This window comes from Eschrichtius robustus, chromosome 13 (assembly GCF_028021215.1).
Source record: "Eschrichtius robustus isolate mEscRob2 chromosome 13, mEscRob2.pri, whole genome shotgun sequence".
Taxonomy (NCBI): Eukaryota; Metazoa; Chordata; class Mammalia; order Artiodactyla; family Eschrichtiidae; genus Eschrichtius; species Eschrichtius robustus.
In genome coordinates, this window is record NC_090836.1 from 90,307,769 (window position 1) to 90,334,668 (window position 26,900).

Consider the following 26,900-nt stretch of genomic DNA (forward strand, 5'->3'; position numbering starts at 1 on the left):
CCTATTTTAAAAGTCAGTGAATACTGCCCTGTAAAGAAAGGACTACAGTTTCCCATTCATAATGAGTTTTACTCTCAGGCTAACTTCACAGAAATTCTCTCCTTCCTTCTTCAAAGCCCTGTTAGAGTTTGGCAAAGGTAGCAATTAATATACCCATGAGTCAGATGAGAAAACTGAGGCCCAAAGAGGTGAAGAAATTTGACTCAGTAGCAATCATCACCTCCAAACTGGAAAGTTGCACTTTCGTTGGAAAGTCAGACTTCTCTTGCGTGGATCCCTAGCACTGATATTCAGTGCACAGCATGACTCTCTAATATTAGAGACTAGGGGTAGGATTGGATGTCATTTGATATCGTGACTGGGATCCAGGAACTCCTCAATCTTATCCTATTATTCATCCCTCTTTCCAAGAGCTTCCTGAGGGTCTGTTTGCACAAAAAACAATGGCAAATGGGACAAAGGACGGCATTTTATTATAGGCAGAGCAGTGGCCTTCCCCATTAGGAAATATGGCCCAATGATTTGGACTCAGAGCAACCACATGATCGCTTTGTCTGCCCTTGGGATAGAGGGAGGCCGAGGCAGGGGGCAGGCAGAGGAAACTGACGTGTGGGGAGCGAGCGTGGCTGAGGGTTAACCTTTGATGCCATCTCTAGTCCAGATTGTGGGAAAAGGGTCAACTTTTTGGAAACCAGAACTGAGAACATGTAAATGTGGAAGCTATGGGGTAAGCCAAGGTGGGTCATAAAACCAGGGAGGGGAAAGTGAGGCTACAGAAGGAGAAGAATGAAACTGGCATGCAAGGAGGAGCAGAAAAGAGGGCCTGGGTCCTACTTTTCCAGTTTCTGGTTGCACCTGCATGGCCAGCTACATTTTCTCTTCTGAGAGCTTCAAAGAAATTCCCTTTTTGTGCTTAAGCTAACAGGTGGGTTTCTGTTACTTATACCCATTCTGTCATTCTCTTAACTAAGAGAAAAACAACCAAATAAAGAAGCAAGGTCCCAGTTCAGTTCAGTTCATGGCAATTTATTTAATTTAAAAATAAAAACAGAAACAAAAACAAAAAACAAATCAGTTTCCAATGAAAATACAAACACTTTGGGTGGTTATCCAGCTTTTTTTTTTTTCCCCTGTAGGCTGTCCTGGGCTCAAACCAATCAAATGAATGAAAACCAATTTTGACTGGAGCCATAAAGCATGTTGCACCGATTAAATTACACCAATATATTATTATAATACCTTTGAAATGCCTTTCAGACCAATAAATAAAAAAAGACAAATTCAAATAAAAAAGTCAACTTTTTATTACCAAAAAAAAAATAGAAATTAAATAAAAGTCACAACACGGATTAAAAAAAATGTGCAGTCAAGTTTCTCTCTCTTTTTTTTTTTTCTTCTAGGAATGATACCATGCCAGTAAATCCCTACAGAACATTTCCAGTTTGGCAATAAGCAGTCAGTCAGTCATTCACATTTGTACTCAAGACAGCAGGCGTGGCCAACACTCACCGGAGTCCCACCCTGAAAGATGCTCCTTGTCATCTGCAGAAGCAGCACCTTATAACAGGGATGGAAATTCAGAGAGTACTTGGCATTTTCATTTTGCCTGGCGTCTTGAAGCACTTCCTGAAAACTGATCATGCCTTGAAATTTACCTGTAAAAAGAAGTATAATTCTACTCCTTTGGCAGATGTGTAAACTAAGACACTGAAAGGCCCACAGAGGCAAGGAAAGGACCAGGAGAGCTGACCTTGAATCTCCTGCTTGGTCCACCAGGTCATCAAAGTGTCTCTCACTTGTAATTCCATGGAAATGAATCAAGCATAATTTCCTTGGCTGGGATTGGCTGGAAGGGAATGATAGGACTTAATCAGGAAGCAAGGGAGCTGCTTTGAGGGCTTGTCCCGCTATTCCAAGTTTTTCCTTAAAAGGACAGAGTCAACATCACGTCTAGAATCAGACGACGTTAGCAGAATGTCAGAACTAGGCAAGGCCTGAGAGACCAGCTAATCTACCCCTCCAGCCCTCACTGAAGGGAAAACTCAGCCCCGGAAATGCTGCAGGTGCCTGAGGCCACCAGCACACCAGGATTCAACTCAGGGTCTCTTCCTCTGAGTGGAGGACTGTCTTTACCACAATCCACTGTCTGGTTCTATTGACAAAAGAGAACATACATGTGTTTTGGGGGTGCGGGTAGAATGACTTTCTTTCACAGTGTCATTTTTACTTGAAGACTGTAAGGATGGAAAACACCAAACAGACACAATCACTTGGGCAAAAGGGAAATACACCAACCAGTAGGTAGGTGTTACATGTAAGTCATACTGACAGCTACCAACCAGGCTGGTTGCCATGCATGAGGGACCAGCAGCGTGGCAGTGCAGGCTGTCCAGAAAAGGTTGCGTAAAATGAGACAAGGAGGGAGCTTTAAAGATCGCAGAATGCCCTCCGCACACCCACACGCCCCATACACAGTTTGCTAGCTACAGAATTTTTTTCCCTTTGAACCTATCTTGGAGTTCAGGAAGGAGGTGGAATTGAATGAAAGGAAACCCGAAAAGCTTCCCATATCACACTACTCAGCTCAACCCGAAGGGATGCACAAGCCAAAACCCCAGAGCTGGTGACAAGGAGAGAAATGGAGCCATCTCCTTAGGGAAAAGGGCAGTTTCGTTCTAATCAATGTTCTTAGTACCTGAAGGTGAATTCCTTCTCATCTCCCCATGAACTATCATCTGTTGGTTTCCCCCAAAATACCCCCAAGACTAGTTCTCCTTCAATGTCTAGGTGGCTTTCAGAAGTCAGCCATCCTGAAACAAGAGTTTCAATTAGCTGGGGCCAGTAGAATCTGAAGTTGTCCCAAACTCCCAAATAAGACCATTAATTCCAGACTCGGTATCTGAAGATGCCCCACTGTGGGCGTGGCATCTGATCACCTGTAATCCGGGTGTCTAGAAGTTACACTATGTTAGCTATGTTACTTTTCAAGCTAAGAGTCCTGTCACCCCTCTTTTCTGCCTCCTCCAGAACCACCTGGAGGACTTCCAGGGAAGTGTTCCCTCTCCTGTCTGCTTCCTCCCAACCCCCTCTGCTCTTAAAGCACCTTATTCATCTGAGTGGCTGGAACGTTCCCCCTAAAGCCTAGGAGTTCTAGGCAGGTAGGACACAGAATACCTAGATTTGTAGGGGGAAACACCTTCTGCCTGACTTACCTTTCCTCATCCAAATATCCCACCTACACACTAACTCCCTAGAAGCAAACTCGCCTACCTCTGAGGATTCTACACTTAGTGGATGGGGAAACCGTTTGCTATGAGTAAACAAGGTAAATGGTTGAGCGAGTTACTCCTTTGGGGACTATGGACGGTATCACATCCAATTCAAAACATTCACGCAGGTCAGAACCCACAAGGCAGCATTCCAGTTAATATTGAGACATTAAAGAAATTGACAAGTTGTCCCCTCGCTGGTGTGGATCAACTTCCACTCATCTGCAAAAGATCACAGAGGGTTCCGAGCTCTGTTATACACCATAGTTTTGACCTCTGACACCACCCCTTTTTCCCTGTCTACCCTTAGAGGTTGTGCTGAAGAGCCAGGCAGACACCAGGAAAGAAGAGGCAGACAACAAAAAGCCAAAAAATCACCATGGGCTGACTCTAAGTCCGTAGCAGTGTTCAGAGCACTCTCTCTCTGACCAAGGCCCTGTCTTCCATTCAAGGTAGAGTAGCAAATTAACAAATGCCACACCAGTGGCATGAAAGAGATAACGTAGGTCCCACGGGATCTACACTAGCACTCCCAGGGCTTAGCCAGGTCAAGGATGGCAGCTACACAGCATGAGTGCTACTGCACCCCTTCCCATCCCCATGGCAGCCATTACTATTCAATCACAGCACTCCTTCCCACTGTCTGGGCTACTCAAACCGGTACACCCAGCAGCCCTTATCCATCGATTACCGATTCAAGCTCAGTTGAAATCTACGTGCCCACCCCCTGCAGTCAGACCAAGCCTGCTAATGTGAGGAGAGAAGGAGCGAGCTCTGAGTTCACTCAGAGCACATGGCCCCAGTCTGTCCTGCCCTCCTCCAGAAGCACGTGGACGACTTCTAGGGAGATGTTTCCTCTCCCATATGCTCCCTCCCCACCCCTTAAGTGCTGGCCAACACCACCTCCCCTGGACTCTAGGAGGTGCCATAAAGCAAATGCCAATGAGGATCCCACTTCTGACTGGCAGTTGGCAGGAATGGCCAAGAGCCCACTTCTCCCTCGTAGGCACTGGCTCAAGGCTGCACATTTGGCCAAAGCAAGACAGCACCAATCCTTTTTCAGTCTGTTGTCATGGCCAGCAAAGAGGTAACCAGCTCTGTCCGTAGCCCAGTCACCGCTCCCACTCCCCCCTCGTACCCACCCCGACCCACCCCTGCACCCTGGGGAGCTAGTTGAGTTTGTTACAGATCTCCAGCGCTTTCTTGTAGACCTGAGTCACATCGTCCATGTCCGTGAGGAGGGAGAAGCTGCTGTCTCCCAGCCGGTTCCGGTACCGCTTCAGGTACTGGGGCCGGGGCCGGTTCTGGAGCCCCTCGAAGTCCTGGATCTGGAGGAAGTTTTCGGCAGAGACGCAGCTGCGGATGCGCTGGCGGGCAGGGCGATTCTCCTGCAAGTCGAGCAAGTCGAAGGAGTCGCTGGACAGGACGCTGTCGTCGCTGATGACGCTGGAAGGCCGGCTGTAGCTCCGGGAGAGGCCCTCGGCAGGGATGCCGGGCTCCAGCAAGGATTCCAGTGTGGGCATTTCGGGGCTGGCCAGGGCCGGGTCCATGGTGCCCTCTGAGTACTTGCTGCTGTGTTTCAAGATGCCCTTCCTGTGGCAGGAGAGGCTGTGGGACGTCACCCTGGCCGGATCCGGGGGGCTCGGGGAGGGGATGCCACCACCCAGCCCATCGTTACCGTCCAGAAGCTCCGAAGACTCGCTGCGTTCCGGGGACGAGTAGTAACCCGATTCTCTCTGCTGGGTCTTTTTCAAGATGCCTTTCTTGGGCATCGTGGCCGACTGTTTGGGGCTGAGTTTAGCTGGCACCTCTGCCTCGGGGGCGCTCGGCAGGGGCACGGCAGTCCGGCACAAGTCCTGCTCCAGCTTGAACGCGGGGGGTAAGGCAGGGCTGACGACGCCTTCGATGAAGCCGGTGCTGTGAGAGCGATGCTCGCTGTTGCTCCGCTTCTTCAGGATCCCTTTGGGCCGCTTGGAGCTCAGCTTGGATGGGCTCTCAGGCACCGAGTCCTGGCCGGACTGAGCAAAGTCGTTCTCTTTCTTGGACTTCTTCAGCGACCGCTGCCGCTCCAGCATGACCTCGGGGGCCCCGGGTTTGGCCAAGCCCTTCATTTTGGCTTCAGCCTCCGCCTGCAGCCCTGTGGAACGGTGGTGCCAGTCGATAATGCGGGCCAAGAGCGGGGACTCGGCGCTGTGAAGGGCATCGCAGTCGCAGACGCTGCTCTTGTAGCCCCAGTTCACCCACCAGTGGTTGGCAATGTCCTCGATGGTGGCCCGGCGGTCGGGGTTCACCATCAGCATCCACCGAATGAGGCCTCGGGCATCTATGGGAGAAGAAGCAGAAGGGACAATACATTTTACGGGAGTTGTGGGCTTTCCAAAGCTGACGCTCCGGGGGCGCAAAGGAGACGCACTCATTTGAGGAAAAATCCAAACGGAGCCCTGCTGCAGCCACACTGTGGAGCAGGAAGCCGTAGTCTTCCACACTGTACATCAGAAAGCGTCATCAAGACTCAGAGCCACAGGCCAGGGGGCTATCACAGCCTGGCATGTTTCTCCACGCTACTGACGGAATGTCAAACTGCTGACTTTCCATCAACTCAGATCTTTATAAAATGGGGAAGGCCAGGTAACCAGGAAAGAATCCAGACCCGATCCCAAGCAGGGCCCCACCATTCCTTTGGTGGATATCGTTTTACTAAATGGGAAAACAGGTATAGATTACCATGGCTTTTAGTCCTCCAAAGTTAGGTTTATATAAACACACAGCGCTCAGGTCACCAGGAAAATGTGTCAGCACAAAAAGGAAATTTAGGGCTGAGACAGCAAGGAAAAGGTTTCTCATCAGAGAGGGAGAGACAGAGAAGGATGGAGAGGTGTTCATACCTGGCACACCTGGGCATTGAGAGGGGGGCCGTCCCCAAGGCTGGCCTGACCCGGGCCTTGGCCAGGCTCTGAATCCCACACTCAGTGCTCCCTCTCTGACATAAGCCATAGCCTACCAAGCTGCCAGATCAGAGAGCTGATCTCTATCTGCTATCCGCTTACCGCCTGTCTGAAAAACTCCATTTGTCAATTTCTGCTGCCAAAGAATTAGGGGAAAGCCCCAAAGGGATGTTGAGGAGGCCACAGGAACCAACAGACTCTCACAGCTTATAAATTGCCTTTTAAGATCAAACTGTGCTCCCCAAATGGGGGTTGAATTATATCCTGGGAAGGCGCCACCTCCCCTCAGCTACTTATGTAGCTAATGAGTAGCTGGCCGGGACCTGGCAATGGAGCCAAGGGTGAGCCGCACCCCTGAAAAGTAACAGGATGTTCATTCATTCGGTCAATAAATATTTTCTGAACCCCTGTAGTGTACCAGAAACTGTGCTGACACCAGTTAGCTGGTCAGGCAAAGAGGCTGCCATAGAGTTCACCCTGAATTTTCTAAAAACAAACAAACAAACAAACAAAAAACACGGGTTAGCTTATTGAAAAAATGTATAGATATAGATATCTGCATATCTATACCTATTTATACATATAAAATAGTCAATGCTCATTATTCACAGACTCTGTATTTGTAAATTCACCTACTCATTAAAATGTATTTGTAACCCCCAAATCAATACTCAAGGTGCTTTCCACAAAGTGGCAAAAAATGTGAATTGCCCCCCCCCCCAATGCACATGTGTGTTCCCAGCTGAAGCAGAACCAGGTGACAAGGCACTGCCTTCTTGTTTCTGCTCTCATGCTGTAAGCAAGTGTCCTTTTCACAGTCCGTTTAGTTCATGCTTTTCACATATTTGCACTTTTTATTGGTGATTTCACTGTTTAAAATGGCCCCCAAGCGTGGTGCTGAAGTGCTATCTGGGGATTCTAAGGGCAAGAAGGTAGTGATGTACCTTACGGAGAAAACGTATGAGTCAGATAAGCCTCATTCAGGCATGAGTTAAAGTGCTATTGGCCGTAAGTTCGATGTTCATCAATCAACAATATATTTTAAATGAGGCGTCTTTAAACAGAAATATACATAAAACAAGGATATGGATTGATCAGTTGACAAAAACGTTGTGAACAGAGGCTCCCAGGAGTCGAGCCCTGTATTTCCCTATGAGTAGTGCTTCATTATTCACAAACTCAGTGTTCATAGCAACGTTATAGGACACAACTGTGGCAAATAATGAGAATCAACTGTGTGTGTGTATATACACATGTAGGATGCACATACTGCAATATACGAAGTGTCTGTTAACCACCTTCCAAATACGGCCACCTGTACACACCCCTTCTGTACCCACACAATGCTCTCGCATCAAGAGATGGAGCTTATGGCCTTGGTCGCTTTGACCAATAGAATGTGGCAGAAGTGACATCATCTGGCTTCCAAGCAGACGTTAAGAAGGCCTGGCAGTTGCTTCTTCCTCCATCTTCGAGCCCTGAGCTGCTATGTAAGAAGTCCACGCTCTTTCCTAGAAGAGAGAGGCCTGGGGAGGCAGCTCATGGGGAGAGAGCCCACACGGAGGGGCCCCGAGGTGTCCCCACAATTGGCCCCAACTCCAGCTACCGTCTGATTGCAACTGTAGGAGAAACCCCAAGGCAGGCCAGAAAAGCTCTAACCAATCCAGGGAATCAAGAGATAACGGCTAATAGATGTTGTTTAAACTGCTGAGTTTGTTTGGGTGTGGGAGCGGGATGGGATAGACTTGTTCTGTGGCAACAGGTCATGGAACAGCACCCATGTGCCATACCCCCCGGCCAGGGCAAGGTGTGCAAAAGAGCAGCTGCCACCCTTAGAGTCTACTGAGGGGGTTTTATGTCTACGTGGACCGGAAGGGACTTCACGTAATACCTTTTCCAAAATGTGAATTTACAGTGGAGAAACCGAATCTAAACAGGGTAAGGGCCTTGCCCAAGTTCACACAGCAAGCAAACAGGACTCCTAGCCTGCAGAGTAGAACAACTGTTCTGGAAATATCACAGTGGGAAGGTTTGGGGAAAGTGGCTTAATAAGCCAGCTCTGCCAGAAGGCAAAGATCTGGGGAGAAGAAAGAGGAAAAGCAGGAGTCTCCTTACAGACACTGACACAAAAGCAGAAAGTGTGAGCTGGCCTCGCCCGGCTTAACCGCTGACCCTCCGTGGGCACACACCTGAGGGCTGCGTGGGCTCCCGGTACTCTCCGCTGCTGATCTGCCGAATGAGGTTTTTGTGATCGAAACCATCGAAGGGCATCGTTCCATAAACGAGAGTGTAAAGCAGCACGCCCAGGGCCCAGCTGTCCACCTGGAGCGGAGAGACGGGACATACAGGGGCTGGGAAGCAGATTCCCTTCCAAACCATTAGCATCACAGACCATGAGCAGCCACCCTCAATGACCCCAGGAATGGAATTTAGCACCTGGCAGACAGGTTCCCACCACAGCCTGACACCTGATATGCAGTGCACCTGGGGCCTGTTGCAGAGCCTGACCTTTTCGTTGCAAACTGAGACCAACGGTCCCAACCCACAGAAGAACTTTCTTGAATAGATGATACTCTTTGATCCTCACTATAATTTTGTGAAACAGGTAGGGCCCCGGATTATTTTCAGCCCTATTTGGCGGATGAGAATACTGAGGCCCAAGGAAGTTAAATGGTTTCTCCAGAGGCCCCTCCCCATCCCAGTGATGGAGGTAAGACTGGAACATGGGGTTCTTGACTCCTAATGCAGGAATCCTGCACCTTCTTCAAATGGCTCAGGGGTTGCAAACTCAAATGCTTACAAGAGCCAGGCAGACAACAAACATGAACAAAGAAGGAGAGACAGTGGGGTACCACATGGAGTGTTGGTTTGAAGACAAACCGCAGAGGGCATTCACCCATCTTACACAGGCAGCCTCCTCTGGCTAGTTGCTGTCACATAGTAATATAGGCCCAGCACTGCTAGATCCTTTGGTTTTTCAAGAGAAGTCAGAAAACAGACTTTTATGTGAAATCTCCCATTTATTAAATGTTTGTTCAATTTTTTTTAGAAAGATGGCCAAATAAAGCACTCTTGCTGGCCAGATCACAGGCTGCCAGCTTGTAAGCTCGGAAACAGATCATCGAGGATCAAAGCAGCATTCATTATCTGTGATAAATTTACAGTGTCAAGTTTCTGCAATGTTGTAAATTGGATCTTAGGCTCCTCCCTTACATTCTTGTTTTGGAAAGACTTTCTCCTCACTGCAAGTGATGGAGGCTCTTGGCATCCATCTCTTTACCCTCTAGCCCTGCCCCAAACACTCTCAAACAGATAAATATTTGGAAGGAAACATTTCAACCCACTGAATGGCTGCTACTTAAAGGATCCTGAGTGGATGAATCTCTCTATAAATAGAACTATCTCTTTGAAAATGAATAATCAGTCACAATTCACCCATTTTCAAAATGATATTTTCACATACCTGTGTCTTAGAGTGGCCCTGAAAGCTTTAGGCACACAGAGAAACATATTTCTCATGAATCAGAAGATGCAATTAAAATGTATTTCCTTGATCAGCAATACATGCTGTCAGAAATACACGCAAAAAGAGTCACTGCAGAGTGAGGCTGTTTGCTTTCTGTTTTGCTTGTTTTATTATAATAGGGAAAAACTGAAAACAATCTGTCTAACACTAGGGAAGTGATTAAATAAATTACAGTATATTCATACAATAAAACATTATGTCATTGTTAAAAACCATGTTTTTAGTAATAACAAATTCAGAAAAGTCACAATTTTAAGTTAGTAATAAAAGGCGAGATATACACATATATAGTGACCTCAATTATTTGAAATACAAGATCTACACTGGGAAAAAAAGCCTAAGAAGAAGTCACATAAATATATTAAGTGGTTATCTCTTGTGGGGAGATTGCAGGCAACTTTATTTTCTCTATTAGGCTGTTCTGGATTTTTCTCCCAGGTGTGTATATTATGGCTTTTATAATCATATAAGGAAACGGTTTTTTGTTTGCTTGCTTTTATGTTTGTTTGTTTGTTTTAAGTATTACTAGGTTCAGTTCTTTTCTCCCCTCCAGCCCCCCACCATACACGCCAGGCAAGCTGCTCACCTCTGGCCCTCGGTAAGGCCTCCCGTTGACAATTTCGGGAGAGGCATAGAGCGGGCTCCCACAGAACGTTTGCAAGAACTTGTCCTTCTGGTACAGGTTGGAAAGCCCAAAGTCAGCAATCTACAAAGAGGAGCAAGACCCAGGGAGCCTGTTAGCATTACAGTCAGCGTCTGCATTGGCTCAGCTCACACCACACGGACCAAAGCAGCTGAGGCGCCCCTGCGTGGCTCTGCCAGCTGGGTCACCCTTTTCTCTGCAGCCCTGAGCCTTCATGAAAGGACCAGTGGGCACAACTGGGCCAGTGATCCCCGACTGCAGTCCCTGGCACCCACTGCATGCTCTGTTACTGAAAATCACTCCTTGCAAGGACCCTATTTCCACGTCAGTGTAGACTTGTCCTGAGAAATACCCACAGAATCACATGCTCGATGTTTCTGATGAACACTGAAGTGTGTAACTATTAACCTGAGACCCGTCCGTCTGTGGCCTACCTAAAATCTCACTGCCTTCATCCACAGTGGTGTACGTACCTACCTGTTCACTGGACATCACCACCTTTTATAGACCTACGCACCAATCAGAACTGTATTTTGCCCACCTTGGGACCCTAGATGAAATGGACCCACAGCACCGGGTTCTGAGTCATCACATTGCAGCCCAAACTCTGCCACTAGCCATCTGTGTGACATGGAGCAGGTCCCTTAGCTACTCTGAGCCTCAGTTTACCACCAGAAAATGGAAACCCATGATCCCTATCCTCTTCTGGATCACAGGATTATTGTGAGAATGATTTTAAAAAAAAGAATTAATCAAGGTGAACGAAAAAGTGCCTTGAATCTTTGTCTGCAAGTTCCAGGCAAATGTTTTCCCTAACCTTGCTTCTCTTGTATCGCACACCCCTTGGAATCACTCTCTTCTCCTTTGGTTTCTTGAAGTGTTTTACTATCCTTTATGGCAGCGCTCTTCTGTGTGTGTGTGTGCACCTATTCATATATACATATAATGTATATATGTTACACGTATATATGTATTATCACATATATATGTATAATGTATATATTATACATGTACATATCATCACATATATCACATACATTCATATAATATATATTACATATGTACTTACATATGTATGTACATATGTATATACAAATATATATATTATATGTATATAAATTCACCTTGCCTACTAGGCTGAGTCCCCCGAGGCAGGTGGCAGGTTCCACATCTGCCCCTCATCTCTGTAACATCCACTGCTTAGCACCTGCCCTCACCCAAGAAACACCTGTCACCAGAATAGGCATTATATTTTGAAAAGCACAAGACAATTAGTAGATAATACAAAGTAATAATAGTAAACTTAGTTACCACTTACAGAACAACCTCCAATTATCAGGCATGGTTCTAAGCACCTTACACTCTCTAATCTAATCCTATCTAAAATCCCATTTACACAACCATGTGAATGTATTTCATGCCACTGACATGGTACATTTAAAAGTGGTTAAAATGGTAAATTTTATGTTATGGATATTCTATCATAATTTTTTTAAACCCACTTAACAGATGAGAAAACTGAGGTTTAGGGAAATTAGGTTATTCGTCTCAGGAGAGCTACCTAGCAAGCAACAATGTAAACCGAGTGTCTCTAAAGGTTCAAACCACTGCCCAGCACTGCCCCTGGGTAATCTGCAAATCTCACCCAGTCTAAGCCAGCCTTCCACGCTGAGCCTCTGCAGACTTCTGCCCTGCCCCAAACTGATTGCTTATAAATAGGATGAGTGATTCACACACAGCCCAGCTGAGGCTCTGTTTTGAATGCAGCGCCCAGAAGAAGGCTACTTTGTAAAAGTCACCCCTGAATGAACGGAATGGCACCGAAAGCAGCTGGCGCACAACCGCCCTCAGAAAACGCATTCTCGGGGCTCAGCTTGCACTTAATTGCCCTGAATTCCGCTTTCTTATCAAGGCCCCCTGACTGGCTTGCAGGAAGTTGGTTGGAAGCTTTATGAAGTGTGCCCTGTCAATCAGGACAGGAAGGGACCAGCTGCAGCCCTGGAACATCCCGGGAAGTCGGCTAAGGCAGGAACCGACACAGCACTGTGAACGTCGGCGGCATCCGGGGCACTGCGTGAGCTTCCAAACACAGGCACACACATACACACACGTGAGAGGCACCCGCCACTACCACGTGCAAATCCCCACACACACACCAGGAGTGCTCCGAGTCTGGGCATCCTTGCTTTCTTTGTAGCCCTTCTGAGAAGTGTGTTTATGTTACGGCCCACTCCCATCCTCACAGACTGATGTTTATCAGCCTCTCCCAGTTAAACTGTCATTGTTGCTGACATAAGATTAATAGAAATCTAGATTAGTCCATGTTCTTGGCACTTCAGTGGAAAAGAAATATTAACACACACACACACACACACACACACACACACACGCACACAGTTCTCCATCCTTGAGCCACTTAAACTTGGGCTGCAGCTCTAAGATTCCACGCCGTATGGAGCTTGTATCACTTATGAGACGGGAAATGGCCACTGGTTATAAAACTTCTCAAAGCCTCAATTTCCCATCTGTAAAATGGAGGTAGGAATAGTATCCACCCCCACGGTGTCATAGTGAAAATTAAATGACATAAAGTATGTGCCAATTACTATTTTAAGCATTTTACAAAGTTGGAGCTCAAATACGTGTCCCACCTGTAAATCCACCTGGGTAGCTTTATTAGCTTCATGATACTCAAAACAATACTGGTTTTCCATTGGAGGTAATTATGTAAGGTTTCTTTTTCAAATACACATGATTTCTTAAGTGAATTGCACTAAATAAAAGTATTAAAGTGAAATAGCACAGAAGATACTAAGAAAAGGCAAAATCCATGAAGAGAACAAAAGAAAAGACATTTGGGAAATTTGGGAAATAATGATTTTAAACATAATAAAACAAAAAGGAATCCCAGAAATGGTTCCAACCTGGAAGAGTCGTAAGCGGTGAACTAATCCTGCCCCTCGCTCTGTAAGTGAAGCAACTGAAGGTTAGAGGACTTAAGAAGCTCCGCTGAAGGTCACAGACAGAACAGCTACGTGAACATTGGGTTCTGTACGATTCTCTGTTAACAGAACATCAGTCGTGTATCGAGGGTGACTCCACCAAGGAGGCAGCCAGCTTTGCCTTCAAAGTTGTATGTTGCCGACACACTGGTAACCTTTGGAGAAAGGTAACCACCCTGCTGGTGATGGACTGTTGCCCTGCCCTGTTCAGAACCACCCTCTGTCCTCACACTGGGCTATTCAGTTCAGCCTGGACTCTGAAAAGGATATCAACACTCATGTCCTTAATTTCTGGAGTTTCTGTTGTTTTCAAGCCTTTCTAGAGGTGTGCCCTGCTGGATGAAAATCAGAGTTATACAAAGTGGGAAGTGATTATTCACATTTCAAAAGAATTAACCTCACTACAACATGGATGAACTTTGAAGACATTATGCTAAGTGAAACAAACCAGACACAAACAGATAAATATTATATAATTCCACTTATGTGAGGTACTTAGTGGAGTCAAGTTCATCAAGACAGAAGAAGGTAGAAGGGCGGTTGCCAGGGGCTGGGGGAGGGAGGAACGGGGAGTTAGTGGTGAATGGGCACAGAGTTTCTGGTTGGGAAGATGCAAAAGTTCTGGAGATGGACGGTGGTGATGGTTGCACAACAATGTGAATGTACTTAATGCCACTGGACCGAAAACCTAAAAATGGTAAGCTTTACGTTACATATATTTTACCACCATTTTTTTAAAAGGGGATTAACCTCGGATCACTGTGAATAATCCCTGCGAGCTCACCCAGTGAAAAAGGAAGGGTGAGAGAGTGGCATGGACATATATACGCTACCAAATGTAAAATAGATAGCTAGTGGAAAGCAGCCGCATAGCACAGGGAGATCAGCTCGGTGCTTTGTGACCACCTAGAGGGGTGGGATAGGGAGGGTGGGAGGGAGGGAGATGCAAGAGGGAAGAGATATGGGAACATATGTATATGTATAACTGATTCACTTTGTTATAAAGCAGAAACTAACACACCATTGTAAAGCAATTATACTCCAATAAAGATGTTTAAAAAATAAAAAATTAAAATTAAAAAAAAAAACTAGGTCCCATAATGACCTATATGGGAAAAGAATCTAAAAAAGAGTTGATATATGTATATGTATAACTGAGTCACTTTGCTGTATAGCAGAAACTAACACAACATTGTAAATCAATAAAAAATTAATTAAAAAAAAAAAAAAGAAAAAGGAAGGATCAGCTTGCTGATGATTAACCACTGGGAAAGGATGCTGATGTTGATGATAATAAAAGCAACGGTCTGACAGTCATTTGCAGTGTCTGAGAGGAAGTGCACTGGACAGATCAGAGGTTGTGGAGCCAGAAGCACCTGGGGCTAACCTTGGACTTGGCACTGCTAGATCATGGGTGGGAACTGCCACCAGTTTCCTCATCGGCAAAATGGGAATAATAATAGAACCCACCTCTAACGCTGTTCTGAGGATTGAAGACGTGCACGTAAAGCCCCTGGAAGAGTCCTGGTACTGGCTGACTCTATAAACTACAGCCGTTAGGAGAATGCTGGTGGTTTGGTCTACTTAACAATTGTTTGCTCAGAGCCAGTGCCCACCGAGGAGTCAAGAGACATGACTATCATTCATTTCCCAAACAAGCATGTCCAGCATGAGAGGCTGCACTGTGCGACAGGAGAAGGAAAGGATGGAGAGTTTGAGTTCAAATCCGGGCCTCGCCTTCTACCAGCTGGGCCAGCAGCATCGGCACCGGCTGGGAGCCCCACCCCAGACCTACTGAGTCAGCGTCTGCATTGTCACACGGTCCCCAGGGGATTCGCTGCACGTCAGTCACTCTGAACCTGTGTTCCTTCAACTGTAAGATGGCGGAGGTGGGGTGGGGTGGTGATGATTATAATGTAACCTACCTCACAGGGCGGATACGAAATCAAATGAATTGATAGATGGAAAGTGCCTTAAACCATGCCTTACACATAGTAGGCCTTCGGTCAATGTTAGCGATCACTGTTTTCACCTGAGTCTCAGTTTCCTCTGTTGGAAAAGGGAATTGCGGGGGCTTCCCTGGTGGCGCAGTGGTTGAGAGTCTGCCTGCTAATGCGGGGGACACGGGTTCGAGCCCTGGTCTGGGAGGATCCCGCATGCTGTGGAGCAACTGGGCCCGTGAACCACAACTGCTGAGCCTGCGCGTCTGGAGCCTGTGCTCCCCAACAAGAGAGGCCGCGATGGTGAGAGGCCCGCGCACCGCGATGAAGAGTGGCCTCCACTTGCCGCAGCTGGAGAAAGCCCTAGCACAGAAACGAAGACCCAACATAGCAATCAATCAATCAATCTTTAAAAAAAAAAAAAAAAAAAAAGGGAATTGCAATAGCCTCGACCACACGGTGTTGTGAAAAGCAAAATCAGATTAAATGAGATAATAATAATAACAGCAGCATTGCTACATGCCAGTCGCTGTTCTGTGAGCGCTGCGTATATTAAATCCTCACACCAACCCAATGAGCAGGGTTCCACTGTTATCTCCATTTTGCAGATGAGGAAGCTGAGGCCCAGGGCAGGATAGCGGCCGGCCTGGGATGTGGGTGAAGAGATGCACTGGCTGTAAAGCTCCACGTAAAGGGGAGTTATTGCTCTCGGGTGGCTGAGGAGGAAACGGGCTTTCTGTGTCACTCTCCAGAAAGACACACTCCATAGTTCTGTCGGGCCCTGGAGTTCATTGCTGTGGCTTTCCCGTGACAGCCTCGCTCAGGTTGTCAGGAAGTGAAGGTACGTAGCGAAATGGTGAGCGAAAGTGAGTGGGGTCAGCTTGCATCGTCAGATCTAAGATCACACCTCCTCTCGAGAGAGATGAGAAATAACGGACCCCAAGCCATCTGGGGAAGCTCTTCACTAAGGTACCTCCAAGAAGCAGCCTCTCAGGGGATGTGAACATGCAACCACCCAGCCCATTCGACCCTGGCAGCCCCACATGGCTACTCTGGCCACGGTGACTCAGGCAACCTGGCCGTGGCCACCATCAGCACTTGGAGAGTCTCCCCCAGGGGCATCTGTCTGCAGGCTGCCTATATACCCAAGGGTAAGGCCAGCTGAAGCAAGGATGAAAAAAGTGGCCTCCCCTTGTGAGTGTGAGGATGCCCTGTTGGATTCAGGGCAAATTTGGGTGGGTGTAGTAGAGAATTTATCAGGTGCCTGGTCTTTGGAGTCAAATAACCTTAGGTTTGTAGCCAACCCCATTGCTTATTAGCTGCAGGAGCTTCCTCATCTGTAAAATGGGGGTAATTAGACCCACCCCAGTGGAGACATTCTGAGAACCAAATGAAATAAGGCATGTGGAAGGTCTGCCACAGGGTTCTGGCTTCTAGCAGGGGCTCCAAAAAGGTTACTTTCCTTGTCTAGCCTCCATGCCCTGCCCTGCTCCTGTGCTTGCTGCTCCTTCCCCTTGGAAGGCCATCATCACATTCCTTACTATCAAACTCCTAGCCATCCTTCAAAACCCAGTTCAATTGCCACTGCCTCGGCAAAGGCCTTCTGATCTGCCCATAGTTCAGACCCACCACTTCCTCCTCAGCACTTCCACGACAGATTACAAAGGGACTATGAGGCACACAGCAGAGCCACCTGGGCCTAAGAGGTGAGGATCAGGGAAGGCTTCCTGGAAGAAGAGGCCTTCAAGCTGAGACTCTGAGGAGGGGTAGGCAAAGAGCAGTAGGAAGAGCATTCCAGGCAGAGGCAACTGTGTGTGCAAAGGCCACAAAGTCTGGTGGATTTGAGGAGTTGTGTACTAGGCAAGGGACCTTCTCTGACTGCCCCCCATTCCCCACCCCCTAGATAAAATAACACCTGTCATTCCCCATCCTCATCCTGCATGGATTTTCATCACCACCAGAGAATTACACTACATATTTTTTTATTGCTTGTGTCCCCAACTGGAATTCTAAGTCCATTAGGACAGGTACCTTAACTTCCTCATTCACCTCTGTATCCTTCTCATGGCTCATTATTACTGCTGGTTTAACAACAGCTGGATTCTGAGCTCCAAGAAGACAAGGACTTGGCCATCTGGTTCACTATTAAATTCCCAGCATCCAGCACCACGCCAGGTATACCGTAGGAACTTAGTAAATATTTGTGGTCAAATAAATAGTGCTCATGGGAGGTATTCAATTTGCTGAATGGATAAGCGCAGGAATGGAAGAGTGAATGCAGGCATTCATGGATATGTATGTATACACACACATACACGTAAGTGGACAAATGAACAAACAAATGAATGGATTCATTAATGCATGAATGCAGCATCCTCACATTCATATAATCAAAGCCCAGAGGCCCGTACCCTGAGCTGCCCTTCTTGGTCTTGTTAAGCCTCGGGGTTTCCATCTTGACTTATCCCTGGCCATTCAAAGCTGCTCTTCTTATCCACAGCAGCAGGCATTTCCATTGTCATCAGGGGCAACGGGCCATTTCCCCTATGTCCCTCTACTCTGAGCCCTGGGAGCTCACCAAATTCCCAGCCCTCTTTGTGGAGGTCTGCTGACCCTGGTGCCTGGCCCTCTTCTCATTGTCAGGCACTTCTACAGGAGCTGTCTATGGGAATTGTCAGCATTCCATTCTCCCAGAGAGTGGGATGTGAATCTGGCCCGTTTTTTATTAATTGCAAATTAATGCTGTGCTGGGTGTCTATTTTGGTAGACATGCTTCTCCGCAAAGTACGGAATGCAACCCAAAGAAGCACATTGCTCTCATTCTTTCTGCCGACCGACTGTGTGAATATTTTTAGAAGCCACACCCTCGTGCAGTGGCCAGAAAAACAATTTCCAGCGCCAGATGTGCTCTTTGCAGATCAACATCAGGCAGGGCAGGGGAGAGGAACAAGAGCCATGGCTCACACCAAAACTGCAGCGACAAGTTTCAACCAGGAGCATTTTTATAGGCTTTCTGGGCAAAAGTCCTCCACCCTCGAAATACGTAACATGGACCCACATTTTGAGAAGCACCTCACTGCTCATGCTCTGCTGGTTGGTAACAGACTTTCAGGGTCAGTGGTCCCCTGGTGCAGACACTGATGACATGGACTCTCTTGGACATGGAGGCCAGCTTGTGGCCATGTGTCTGCCTGCCTTTGCTACGAGTGCCCTTTCTAAATATGTTTCCAGCAAAATGCTGAGTCAGGAAGAGCCGAGCATATGCAGCCGGAAGACAGACCAACAGCAGCTGAAACACATTTTCAAAAACCCTGGAAGTGGGTGTGAGATGATATAAAGAGAATCTGCCTGGAAGTCAAACATGTGAGTTCTAATCCTGGCTGTCATCCCTTCACTCCAAAATCGAACAGCTTAGAGTACCGACTTACCGCGTGTGACAAGCATTGTGCCGCATTCCAAGGAAACAAAGACACAATGACGTACTGATTCATTGTGTACGACCTTGGGCAGGCACATCACTTAGACTTTCTGGGCCATAATCATTAAAACAAGGGGTTGGAAAATGACCCTCAAGGTTCTTTCAAGCTCTAGGAGTCTCAGATCCTCATAGGATTCCTTGAACAAGCAGAAGGAAGGAACAGCGTCAGAGAAAGGGAAGGTTTGGGTGGATGGGTGTGTGTGTGTGTGTGTTTTACCTTGGTAAACGCCAGGAGTAGACATTCTTAAGGATTAAGAATCCTAAGGAAAAAGGACCAAAACCTTACTTTTTATAATGTTCTATGTACCTGTTATTTCCCTACCTAATGGTTAGGGACCCTGGGATGAAGGACTTGGTCCTGGGAGCTGGGAGGCCCCACATCACTGCCCTTTTGCTTTATGCAAATGAGCCGTTATCCCAGGCTCCTGCCCATTGTTCCCGGCACAATTGCTTTCAGAATGGTGACCATTCTTCTCCTCCATCGGGGAATTCTATGACTCTGTAGGAAGCTATGTGCCTTATCACTTCTGGGACTACATCACGGGACCATGAGGTCAAGCTGTACCACAGAACCCGATCCCCAAGGGAGAGGCTCACATTCCAGGCCTTGTAAAGACCACATTTTGTTTTGAGAGTTCGGGGGCAGGTGGCAGGAAGAATCTGCAGAGAAAGTTACCAGGGTGGATGATACAAACCCTTAGAATGTGCCCCTCAGACCAGAACCCAATTCTCTAGCCGTGGCCTGACCACCGCCCCCCGGCACTTTCAGAGAGCTCACTTCCTGTTCAATTCCCTCCCCAACAGCCAGCCTTGTCAGCTGGGGCCGTGGATATTAATAGGTAAGTGCTAAGTGCTTTGACCACATATTGTCTAAAATCCTCACGTTTGTCACTGACTGTCCAGGACTGGGCACAGGGCCTGACACATAGTAACGACTCAGCAAATACTCATTTAAAAATGAACAGCTAAACAACAATCCCCAAAGAAAGGGGCTGGCATCCTTACTAGACAGATGAGGAAACTGAGGCTTAGATATGTGAATAATTAATCTGAAACACTGCCATTAGTAAGGGGCAGGGTTGCACTTCAAACCCAGGCCATGCAACTCCAAAGCCACTGCTCTTAACCTTGACTCACTGCACAGTGCTCAGATAAAGCTAAAGGCAGAGCATCTTGTTCAGTCCTCAAAACAAGCCCATGGGCATTACCCTCTCCCCATTTTATGGCTGAGGAAACAGGGTTAAGTGGCTCTCCCAATGTCAAACAGCTAGTAAACCACACAGGATGGAATTTTCTAACTCTGCAGCCACTGCTCCTTCTGGAATAATCCAACCACTTTGCCAGAAACAGAGAGACCCTGAGATTTCACTTCCTGTTCCTAGAAAGACTAATTTGACTGACTGTTTCCTCCTTACTCTGTGGGCTACAGAGAAATATGTGATCACGGTCAACCACTCACAAAAAACAAGAGGTCACCCGGATGTGGCTTCCAGGGGCCTCTCAAAGGACAATGGTGACTAATGGTTGCCACCATGATCTGCAACCAGTATCCAAATACCAAAGCAACTCCATCCATCCCAGCAAGGAAACAGTCTCCCTGTGATGCACTCCCTCAACTGAGAGCAACAACAACAAAAAAAGGGGATGATGCAAGGTCACTCCCATGCTTGGTCCAGGGGCCAGGGATGAGGCACTAACATCACCAGCGGCCAATGAGAGGGACCCCTGGTGCTGGGAGTACTAAGGCCATTTCATAATGAAACCCATGCGGCAAGCTCCAGTTTATTTTGAAACCGTATTTGCTTACTTTGCAGCCATGATCAAAAGGCCATTTGGAGTGCTCTGCAGGAGGCACTTGAACCCTGTCGGCCAGGAGAGCTTTCTCTAGCTCCGTCAGCAGCCCGCAATAATACTCCCCGTGAGAGTCAGCCCCATCACTTGCTGGTATGTTCTTTCCCAAAAGCCACCACTGCCACCATTTCAGTCGGCTTCCCAATTCCACAGCTGGGGGGGGGGGTAAGGGGGGTGGTGGGGAGGAGTTGGGAGGGAGAAGTAGGAGACGGGGTGGAAGTGACAGAGAAGTGGCAGGGACAGATAATAAATTGCGGGCCTGCGGGCATATTCCAGCAGAATGGTTCAAACTTGGGCTCAGTGGGTCAGAGAGACATGGGTTCAAACCCCAGCTCCACTACCTACCACTGTGTTATCTCAGGAAAGTTACTTAATGTCTCTGTGCCTCAGTTTCCCTATCTGTGAAATGATGTAAATCACAGTATCTATCTCATGATTGCTGTGAAGGTTGAATTTAAGTGATACCGGTCAAGGATGCTATGAAATACAAATGCACTAGGTTATTGTTGTAAGTATTTTGATGGTGCTAATTACAGACTATGAGCTTCTCGAGGACAGGGACTGTATTCTAGTCTACTTTTAGGACAATGTCTGGCATGTAGTTGGAGATCGGTAAATGCTTGTTGAATGAATTCAACCGTTGGAACTGAACTGAGGGCTTAAACCCAGTGATTCTCCCCACCCGCCTGCCGGGAAGGAAGGGGCCGCCTTATTCGTAGGCTGCAGCTTGGAGCAGAGTTTAAGCCTTCAACCAGCTGTAATCCCCAGGTCTGGCGTATCAATCAATGAGGCAAGAGCTTTACCTTAATATTACAGTTGTCATCGAGCAGTATATTTTCCAGCTTCAAGTCCCGGTGGACCACACCATTCTGAAATGAGAAGACAGGCAGGGAATTGAATGGGAGCAGTTGGGATGAGAGAGAAAGTGGGAGAGGGGGAGGAAGGAGGAGAGTGAGCAAAGGGAAATCTTTGACAGATTAAAGAAATGCATCAGCGCCGGTGGTCTTCGCCCCCATCCTTCAGGGCCTCTCTCACTGTCATGAAGCTCCCTGCCAGCGACCAGCACAGCACCAGCGACAGGAGAGCATTAGTCACTTGCTGTGTGGTTAAAGGAAAAATGACAGGAATCCATTCTCCCCCAGAGCCTGTAAAACAGCGGGGGGATTCTCTGTCGGAATGTAATTCCACTGTGTGAAAGCCATATAGTCCCAGGCAGTGGCAAACATTGTCTGTCTGTGATGCGATTCCCAGGGAAGCAGCAGATTTCTCTGCTGGGGACTCGGAATGTGGGGCTCACAGACCTTGCTTGTCTGTCTGTCTACCTGTCTCCCCAGTGCCTGGCTCAATCTGTTCTGACCCAGGAAACCATGCAGATCTGTCCTGAGGATAACAGAAGCATTCCCAAGGGTTATTTCCTAAGCAGCTGGGAGGGAAGGTTCCTCTCGGCTGGGCAGGACTCAGTGTGGAGTGAAGGGTGAAGGTGGGAGAGGCCACTGAGACCAAAGCAAGCCGCCGCCATACTGCGGGACCTTTCCATTCAAGCAAATGCTGGCAGAGCTGGCAGATGAGCCCAGTGACAAGCAGACAGCCAGCTGAATGGTGAAAAGAAGTCCTTAACCAATAGGCTGTTGGTTTATACAGCAGTAACAACTGTCCTGCTCAATTCTTTTTAAAACCCAATGATCTTTTAAGGGGATGGGTGAGCAGGGGAAGAGGAACTGAAAGAACCAGCTATTGGGGCTGGGAGGACATTTTTAACATCATTCAGCATAAAGGACCTTGGCAATTGAAGCTGCCCTTTCAAGAAAACCAACTGGCTAGGAATTCTTTGTCTTTCATTCAGGATTTCTTTAGTTCAGAATCTGCATGTTCACAGCTGGTACTTCATTGCTTATTTTCCTTTCTATTTGACAGTTCCTAGTATCTCTAAAAACACTGACTGGAGAGGTGAAAACATGTATTTCTACCACTGTTTCTAACCCCAACCTTCAGGGATTCAGTAATGCACAAACCAGGGCTCCTGGAGGAAAGATACGGAATGCAAGGTAGCTGATTTTGTTTAATTTTAAATATTGGGAGTAGTTTGGTTTACACTGTTGCAATCCCAGTTTTCATAAGATGGAATGAGCCTACTAAAGCCCCATTCATACAAAATCCAAGTTTCACACACTTCAAATAATGAAAACAGGATCTGTGGTGCTTTATGATGATGCCTGATGATAAAATACAAAACACTGTACGACCTGAATCATCAGTGCCTTTCGAGTCAGCAGAGAGAAGTCAAATAATGTCCACATGGGTTAAGGGTTTTAGATTGTAAGTAATTAGAAGATGATCATTCCAGAGTCGTTCTCAATTAACCAGAATATTTAACAAACCAGAAGGCCCCGTGTTGCAATCATTTAAATGAAGAAGCTGACTCTATTTTGGATGGCATGTTGGATTCAAATCACTACTGTCCTCAAAGTGAAGGACTGTTCCAGGTGTGACAGTTCTGGGGGAAAGTATGAATGGGATGGAAATCAGGACTAAAATGATAAATAATAATTGGTTGAAGTATGGCTTAGAACTATCTGTGTACTTCATTCCCTTCTCCAGAGACCAAGGGTAGCTAAACTGGCTGGATTAAGAGCACATCCCATTAGTTGTGTTGCAATAAAATTGTACATGTGTGTATGTAACCTCTGTGGATATAACCTATGCAAGGAAAAGAAATCAGGGCATAGAAAGGTTCAGAACCTATGGCCCGCTAATTGCACTTCTGGAATTTCCCTTTAGTAAATTATTCAAATGAGAGAAAAAAGGTTAATGTATAAAGATGTCAATCGCTATTTCTAATAACCAGAAATTAGAACCAGCCTATGTGTCCAACAATCACAATAATTCCAGAGACTTTTTAGTAACATAGGAAAATGTTTAGATTAAAATCCTAAGTGAAAAAGCAAGACAGAAATGTAAAAATAAATGCAATGTGTACCACATTGATTGCATGTGGATTGCATCCTGGAAGGGAGAAAGGTCACTGGTGTAAAACTGGCGAAATCCAAGTAAAATCTGGAGTTTTGTTAATAGCAATAAACGAATGTGGGTGTCTCCATTTTAGCAAGTGTACTACAGTCCTGTAAGATGTTAGCATTAGGGCAAACTGAGTGAGAGGTACATGGGAACTCTCTGTACTATCTCGGAAACTGCTGTAAATCTAAAATGATTCAAAATTAAAAATTTAAATGAAAAATAAATGTGGGGAGTAGGGGGAAGAAGATTGGAAAACAACAAACAAAAATGTCAATAGCGGGTTATCCCTGGATTTTGGGATTCTGGGTGATGGTGATTTTCTTCTTTCTCGTTTATGAATTCTCCATACATACTACTATGAACAGATGTCACCTTCATAATATGAACAGAATCACGTGGTGCCATGAAAACCATCTGTGACCAAAGCTGTGGTGTGGCCGGCCGTACCTTGTGACAATAGTGCACGGCGGAGACGATCTGCCGGAAGAAGTGTCTGGTCTCCCTCTCGCTAAGGCGCCGCCGCTCACTGATGTAGTCGTACAGCTCCCCTTTGCTGGCGTACTCCATGATGATCACAATCTTATCTTTGTTCTCGAACACTGCGGGGGGAACGGCGATACACAAACACCCTGTTCAACTGACAAGCTCACTAATGACTACAGACCGTGCGAGAGGGGACAACAGAGATGTCGCTGGACAAACAAATCAGTCCACAGCGTCACGAGGAGATGGGCAAGTTTCCCAGCCAGGTGGGCAATGACATCATCGCTGCTGTTACTGGACTTGCGTCTGTTATATTACGGGGAATGTGCCTCTCTCTTCTGAGGACCCCACTACTCCCTTAACCAGGTTCATTTCTCGCAAGACCCTCTCACCAGAACTGCCTCCCTGTAGATGGGGAACAACAAACACGACTACCATTAATTAACCATTTGATATGGACCAGCTACCCAGACCCCAAAACGGGTGGCGAAACTTGTCGTCTCTTTGCTCAAAACCTTCCAGACTTTCCATCTCACTCAAAATAAAACCCAAAGTTCCAAATGTGGCCACCAGGTCCTACATGTCCTATGGACCCCTTTTAGCCCTATTACGTATCTAGTCTGTGCATTTATTCTGTCTACCTCACTAGAATCTAAATGAGGGTTGGTTTATTTCATTCACTGATGTATCCCCAGCACTCAATGCCTTTTGGCAAAGGGGCTCAATTAATATTTATTAAATGAGGGAATTCAAAACTTCATAAATGCATTCTGGATCATTATACTAAATAACTACATGGCACTAAATGCTTCTGTCTCCCCAGACCTGATATTCTCTAGCAGTAATGCTCAAACTCTGCTCGACTGAGTCCTAGGAGCTCCAGGCAGATGCCCATGGGGGTAGGTCAGGGGAGATCATGAAGGACGGGCTCTAGGTCCTCAGCTCCACCTCAGCCAAAGCCACTCCACTGCTCTGCTTTATAGTTGGGGCTGTCACATAAGACGTCCTTTGAGCAAAGACAAAATAATAATTGTGTTGAAATCCATCCTTCCAAGGGATGTGGTATAAAAACATTGGTAGGGTACCCAAGACCCTCCTTCCCTGAAGGACCCCTACCTACCTCCCTCCATCTCGTCGGCTTCTACCACAGCCTGTCAGGCCCCCTATGCCCACTGATGCCAGACTGTTCACTGTTTCTCCCAATCACACACAAACACATTGCTGTTTCCCACCTCCATGCTCTGCCCTCTGCCTTTACTCCCACCTGTCTTACCTGCCAGGGACACTCCAACTCATCAGTCAAGGATGAACTCAAATCTGATGCCCATGTTGCCTCCCTTCTACCTCTCATAATGGATACTTGCAACACAGCACTTTCGAACTGTGTGGATATATTTGTTGATTTACATATTTATTTCCTCTGCCGGGACTGTGAGCCTGGACTTGGAGATGTAAAAACTGTAGTTTTGGAATCAGACACTCCTAAGTAGATTCCTAGACCTCCCTCTTACTTGCTGTGTGACTCTGGGGGAGTTGCTTACCCTCTCTGTGCCTCACACTTTAGTCAATGGTAAAATGTGAATAATATCAGTAAGTACTTCCTAGAATTGTTGGGAGGATTTATTGATATCAGGTATGTTAAATGCTTACAACAAGGCTTGTAGTACTTAAGGCATACACTCAATAATGTTAGTTATTATTGTTGGTGTCACTACTATGGGACCCCAGGGCCTAGCACTGAGCCAGACACACTCGATGAACTGGAACGTGCTCCCAGCCTGGGTTCCCTGTCCTCCCATACCTTGTCACTGGCTGCTAGAAGCTCAGGCTCCTCCAGTTCCTTTTTGGCTCCTTCAAGTCCCGCCAAACCTCTCTGATAAAACGAAGGGAGAAGGAGGAGGGCAGGGAGGAGGAGGAGAGGGAACAGCCAGATAAAAATTGGCTGCTCCTGCATCTGCTGGCCTTGGTGTACCCTGCAGCTTTGGCTCTTGCCAGGGATTTCAGCCTGTTGTGCGCTTTTCATTAACAATAAACTTTGGAAACTGGAAAAGCTGCCTCAAGATGCACGGCTCAGCCTCTAAAAATGATAGAGTGATAGGCCCTGGAGAAGGCAGCGGGTTTTCTAATTTTAAAAACCAGTGGGGGCAGGGAGGAGGAGGAAGAGGGAAAGTACTTTGACGGGGAAATAAACAAGGAGCCTCACACCCCCAAAGAGTCTGGTCTGATGCACCCTTGAAGGAGGTCAAAGCCACTGGCCCCTTCAGTGACCATCAGAAGGTGTGGGTCACTGGCTGCACGCAGACAAAAGGACTGTTTCAGTGACCAGATGTATCCCTTTCCAACCGGCTAACTTGGTATCAAGGAGATGTAAACACAATTCAGTTCGACACAGTTCAATATGTCAAATATTTTACTACACAGCCTTCATCAGTAAGTCCTGCTGGTCCTACCTCTAAAACAGAGCCTGACCCTGTCCACCTGTCTCACGTCCCCGGCCACCCCCTTCTGAATGATCTCCCCTGTTCACTCTTGCCTCTTTGCTGACTGCATTTGGAGAGGGGGCTGGGGAACAGTTCCCAGTGCATGTTTCATGGAACACCAGTCCCACAAGACATTCTGGAGGAAAAGAAGGGTTCCATGGTAAAACATAGGTAAAATATTTGGAAAATGCTAATACATGATCACCCCTTGGAGAACCTAGTTTCTTTAACTCTGAGTTTTGCAGGGCGATTTGGCCACTGCAGTACT

At 46.9% G+C, this 26,900-nt stretch overlaps 1 protein-coding gene across 1 annotated transcript in view; it reads right to left on the reverse strand.

The window, feature by feature from the left end:
• Window positions 1-1,010: 1,010 nt before the first annotated feature.
• The window catches only part of NUAK1 (NUAK family kinase 1), a 69,304-nt gene continuing 43,414 nt past the window's right edge, over window positions 1,011-26,900 (reverse strand). The window contains exons 3-7 of the mRNA XM_068561801.1: window positions 24,117-24,268; window positions 21,458-21,523; window positions 10,327-10,446; window positions 8,404-8,536; window positions 1,011-5,592 (exon numbers count right to left, since the gene is read on the reverse strand). Of these exons, the coding sequence (XP_068417902.1) occupies window positions 4,439-5,592; window positions 8,404-8,536; window positions 10,327-10,446; window positions 21,458-21,523; window positions 24,117-24,268 (1,625 nt within the window). The 3' untranslated portion in view covers window positions 1,011-4,438. The remainder of the gene's footprint in view (window positions 5,593-8,403; window positions 8,537-10,326; window positions 10,447-21,457; window positions 21,524-24,116; window positions 24,269-26,900) is intronic.